We start from the raw sequence: 5,468 nt of genomic DNA, 5'->3' as shown, positions 1-5,468 counted from the left end.
TCTGTGTCTGTCTGTGTGTGTCTGTCCATCTGTGTGTGGTGTGTATCTGTGTCTGTCTGTGTGTGTCTGTCCATCTGTGTCTGTGTATCTGTGTGTGTGTCTGTGTATCTGTGTCTGTCTGTGTGTGTGTGTGTGTATCTGCATCTGTGTGTGTGTATCTGTGTCTGTCTGTGTGTGTCTGTCCATCTGTGTGTGTATCCGTGTCTGTCTGTGTGTGTGTGTATCTGCATCTGTGTGTGTGTATCTGTGTCTGTCCATGTGTGTGTGTATCTGTGTGTGTGTGTATCTGTGTCTGTGTGTGTGTATCTGTGTGTGTGTCTGTATCTGTGTGTGTGTGTGTGTATCTGTCCATTTGTGTGTGTGTGTGTCTGTCCATTTGTGTGTCTGTGGCTGTCTGTGTGTCTGTGTCTGTCTGTGTGTGTGTGTCTGTCTGTGTGTGTGTGTGTCTGTCCATCTGTGTGTGTGTCTGTCCGTCTGTGTGTGTGTCTGTCCATCTGTGTGTGTGTGTGTGTGTGTCTGTCCGTGTGTGTGTGTCTGTCCATCTGTGTGTGTGTGTGTATCTGTGTGTGTATCTGTGTCTGTCTGTGTGTCTGTCCATTTGTGTGTGTGTGTGTGTGTGTATCTGTGTGTGTGTATCTGTGTCTGTCCATTTGTGTGTGTGTGTGTGTGTGTGTATCTGTGTCTGCCTGTGTGTGTGTGTGTCTGTGTGTGTGTGTGTCTGCCTGTGTGTGTGTCTGTGTGTGTGTGTGTCTGCCTGTGTGTGTGTATCTATGTCTGTGTGTGTGTCTGTCCATCTGTGTGTGTGTGTGTATCTGTGTCTGTGTGTATCTGTGTCTGTGTGTCTGTCCATCTGTGTGTGTGTGTGTCTGTGTGTGTGTGTCTGTCCATCTGTGTCTGTGTGTGTGTGTTTCTGTGTCTGTCTGTGTGTGTGTGTGTCTGTGTAGGTGTGTCTCTGTGTGTGTGTCTGTCCATCTGTGTGTGTGTGTGTGTGTGTCTGTGTAGGTGTGTCTGTGTGTGTGTATGTCTGTCCATCTGTGTCTGTCTGTGTGTGTCTGTGTATCTGTGTCTGTCTGTGTCTGTCTGTGTCCGTCTGTGTGTCTGTGTGTGTGTGTATGTGTATCTGTCTACGTCTGTGTGTGTCTGCGTATCTGTGTCTGTCTGTGTGTGTGTGTCTGTCCATCTGTGTCTGTGTGTGTGTCTGTGTGTGTATCTGTGTCTGTCTGTGTGTGTCTGTCCATCTGTGTGTGTGTGTATCTGTGTCTGTCTGTGTGTGTGTATCTGTGTCTGTATGTGTGTGTGTGTGTCTGTCCATCTGTGTCTGTATGTGTGTGTGTGTGTGTGTGTCTGTCCATCTGTGTCTGTCTGTGTGTGTGTCTGTCCATCTGTGTGTGTGTCTGTCTGTGTGTGTGTGTATCTGTGTCTGCCTGTGTGTGTGTGTCTGTCTGTGTGTGTGTGTGTCTGTGTCTGTCTGTGTGTGTGTATCTGTGTCTGTCTGTGTGTGTGTGTGTGTATCTGTCTGTGTGTGTGTCTGTCCATCTGTGACTATCCATCTGTGTCTGTATGTGTCTGTGTATCTGTGTCTGTGTCTGTCCATCTGTGTGTGTGAGTATCTGTGTCCGTCTGTGTCTGTCTGTGTGTGTGTGTGTGTGTGTGTGTGTATGTGTATCTGTCTACGTCTGTGTGTGTCTGCATATCTGTGTCTGTTTGTGTGTGTATCTGTGTGTGTGTATCTGTCTGTGTGTGTGTGTATCTGTCTGTCTGTGTGTGTATGTCTGTGTATCTGTGTGTGTATCTGTCTGTGTGTGTGTGTCTGTGTGTGTATCTGTGTGTGTATCTGTGTGTGTGTGTGTGTCTGTGTGTGTGTGTGTGTGTCTGTGTATGTGTGTGTATCTGTGTGTGTATCTGTGTGTGTGTGTGTGTGTGTCTGTCCGTCTGTGTGTATGTCTGTCCGTCTGTGTGTGTGTGTGTGTGTGTATCTTTGTGTGTGTGTGTATCTGTGTCTGTGTGTGTGTGCAGATTCAGTTCCAGCACTGTTGCACCTCCACAGAGCGTCCACATGAGGGCGCCCTGTGGCTCCACATGGATCCAGCTGGTAAAAGGTGCTGGCTCCGCCTGTTTTTTGTTATTCTGTCGAGCTGAGCATCAGCACTAACCACCTGCACCTTTTTGTTCCCTGGTTTTGCTGACTCCTGTGACCTCTCCACCCCATCCCATCAGCCCCGTGCACATGCCGAGGACATGCACGTGCACGTGCACATGCACATGAGGAGTTACAGTGAGGCAAATAAGTACTTGATCCATTGTCGATTTTCCAAATTTTCCCACCTACAAAGAATGTAGAGGACTGTAAGATTTATCATAGGTACACTTCAACTGTGAGAGACAGAATAAAAAAAAAAAATCACAAAATCACATGTATGTTTTTTAAACAAATTAATTTGCATTTTATTGTATGAAATAAGTATTTGATCCAATAGAAAAACAGACTGTTGTGAAAAGTGTAGGAACACGGACCCACAACAGGGGGTGCAAATGAACCGACAATGGAATAAGCCGAAAATATAACAATTTAATGTTGTGAATGTGCACAACAGAGCAACAGACAACACAATTGAGATCAACAGTCAAATTAGTCACAGTGATGTGTGAGCAGGCTCGAGGATAGAAGACGCCCATCCAGAAAAGAGCCGGATCCCACACGCCTTCCACTCCACCGGATCTGAAGCAACCCTGGAGCCACCACGCGCTGGGTCCCCAGGTGGCCACTGCCTCCGGCTGTCAGATCGGGTACTGCTGGCAGGAAGAACAGACAGGTGATGGTGGGTGCGTGAACACCCAGAAAACAGTTCAGTATAAAGGTGGAAAGCACCTCCACCTCACAATCACAATGTTTACGTGCAGATCCTGTTGGCAAAGTATGTAGCCTCCAACCGAGGAGCAGAGTACGCCAACTCCCCACACACGACTACTCTGTACAAAACAGGAACGTCTGCAGAAATACTTGTATACACAGAAGCAAGAACGTCAGGTGAGGTGAGGTGAAGATGCTGCCCGGCTCTTATGGAGGTGTGGATGATGATGATGAGTGACAGCTGGTGTTGATGATGAGTGACAGCTGCCACTCCCGGTTGCTCCGGTGCCCTCTCGTGCCTGAAGCCCGCACTTCAGGCAGGGCGCCCTCTGGTGGTGGGCCAGCAGTACCTCCTCTTCAGCGGCCCACACAACACAGACCTTAATATTTGGTACAGAAACCTTTGCAGTTCCAGAGGTTAGATGTTTCCTGTAGTTTTTCACCAGGTTTTCACACACTGCAGCAGGGATTTTGGTCCACTCCTCCATACAGATCTTCTCTAAATCTTTCAGGTTTGAGGTTTCAGCTCCCTCCAAAGATTTTCTATTGAGTTCAGGTCTGGAGACTGGCTAGGCCACTCCAGGACCTTGAAATGCTTCTTATGGAGCCGCTCCTTAGTTGCCCTGGCTGTGTGTTTGGGGTCATTGTCATGCTGAAGACCCAGCCATGACCCATCTTCAATGCTCTTACTGAGGGAAGGAGGTTGTTTGCCAAAATCTCACAATACATGACCCCATCCATCCTCCCTTCAATATGGTGCAGTTGTCCTGTCCCCGTTGCAGAAGAGCACCCCCAGAGTATGATGTTTCCACCCCCATCTTCACAGTTGGGATGGTTGTCTTGGGCTTGTTCTCATCCTTTAAACATGGTAAGTGGAGTTGATTCCAAAATGTTCTATTCTGGTCTCATCTAACCACATGACCTTCTCTCATGCCTCCTCTGGATCATCCAGATGGTCACTAGTGAACTTCAAACGGGCCTGGACATGTGCTGGCTTGAGCAGGGGGACCTTGCTGCCCTGCAGGATTTTAAAGACAGGTCATTGACCAGGTCCTCCTGTGTAGTTCTGAGCTTTCTCAGAATCATTGATTGAGTGTGTGAACAGGTGTCTTTTATACAGGTAACAAGTTCAAACAGGTGCAATTAATACAGGTAAAGAGTGCAGAATAAGAGAACTTCTTAAAGACAAACTAACAGGTCTGTGAGAGACAGAATTGCTGCTGGTTGGTTGGTGATAAAATACTTATTTCATGCAAAAAAAAAAAAAATGCAACTTAATTATTTAAAAACCATACAATGTGATTTTCAGATTTTTTTTTTTCATTTCTGTCTCTCACAGTTGAAGTGAACCTACGATAAAAATGACGGACCTCTACTTTCTTTGTTTAGGTGGGAAAACTTGCAACATCAGCAGTGGATCAAATATGTATTTGCCTCACTTTATGTGTGTTTGATATCAATTCCACTAAAAGAAAGTTTGGGTTTTCATGGATTTTTACCTGAGGCCATCAAATGTGACCATCGGATATTGCAAAGGCTTTGCGTCTGTCCATCTGTTTGTGTTCAGCATAAGTCCAGTTCTATTACTTCCACAGTCTTCAAATTCACAGGGAACATTCTTGCTGTATTTTTGTCTGAGGTACCTCAGACAAAAATACAGCAATTACTCCACAATTATTACTAGATGAACGTAATAATGGCACACGTCAGAATTAAAACAACCGCACATATACATTTCATTGTTTATGTACACTAAACTTCGAAACAGCTTGGGGAGTGGAGCTGGGAGGTTGCTGCAGCTGTGCCGCACGGCCTCCCAGAGGGGAAGGGAGTGGCAAGTGCGGAGGCCGGGGTGGGAACAGAAACAGAAGGAGGGGTGGACAGTGCCTGTCCATGTGTGTGTAGAGTCTGTGGGGGAGGGCAGATGAGAAAGGGAGCCGTGTGCATCACCAGGGCTGTTGAAATCTTCTGAAGGAAAAACAAGAGGGGCATTTTGACCCTCGGTAGCTGATAAGGCTGCCGTGTTTGGGTTAGGCAGAAAAGCACAGAACCAAATGTGACTTCTCATAACTGTCCAGATCCAATTGAGTAAATGAATATTCACTGGTCTCCAACATCAATACCTTTGCAGGGTAGACAGCTGCTCTGGGATGCATTCCAACTTGAGTTTCAGTTCAAGAGCCTTGCCAACCTTGATAATCATGATGGACAGATGTGGGGTTATGGTTTTGGTGGCAGCTGTATTGCCAATTTTCCGGTAGATCAGGGCAGCGCATAATCAAATCAAATCAAATCAATTTTATTTATATAGTGCCAAATCACAACAAACAGTTGCCCCAAGGCGCTTTATATTGTAAGGCAAAAGCCATACAATAATTACGGAAAAACCCCAACGGTCAAAACGACCCCCTGTGAGCAAGCACTTGGCGACAGTGGGAAGGAAAAACTCCCTTTTAACAGGAAGAAACCTCCAGCAGAACCAGGCTCAGGGAGGGGCAGTCTTCTGCTGGGACTGGTTGGGGCTGAGGGAGAGAACCAGGAAAAAGACATGCTGTGGAGGGGAGCAGAGATCAATCACTAATGATTAAATGCAGAGTGGTGCATACAGAGCAAAAAG

General features: G+C 46.6%; 1 protein-coding gene across 1 annotated transcript in view; it reads right to left on the bottom strand.

Annotated features, from left to right (window-relative positions):
• LOC117524348 (ETS translocation variant 5-like) overlaps positions 1-5,054 on the bottom strand; it is an 80,847-nt gene extending 75,793 nt beyond the window's left edge. Inside the window, 1 exon segment of the mRNA XM_034186109.1 lies at positions 4,975-5,054. Within this exon segment, the coding sequence (XP_034042000.1) occupies positions 4,975-5,054 (80 nt within the window).
• Positions 5,055-5,468: the final 414 nt, after the last annotated feature.

The sequence above is a fragment of the Thalassophryne amazonica genome, chromosome 14 (assembly GCF_902500255.1).
Source record: "Thalassophryne amazonica chromosome 14, fThaAma1.1, whole genome shotgun sequence".
Classification (NCBI taxonomy): Eukaryota; Metazoa; Chordata; class Actinopteri; order Batrachoidiformes; family Batrachoididae; genus Thalassophryne; species Thalassophryne amazonica.
This window is presented reverse-complemented; position numbering and strand designations above follow the sequence as displayed.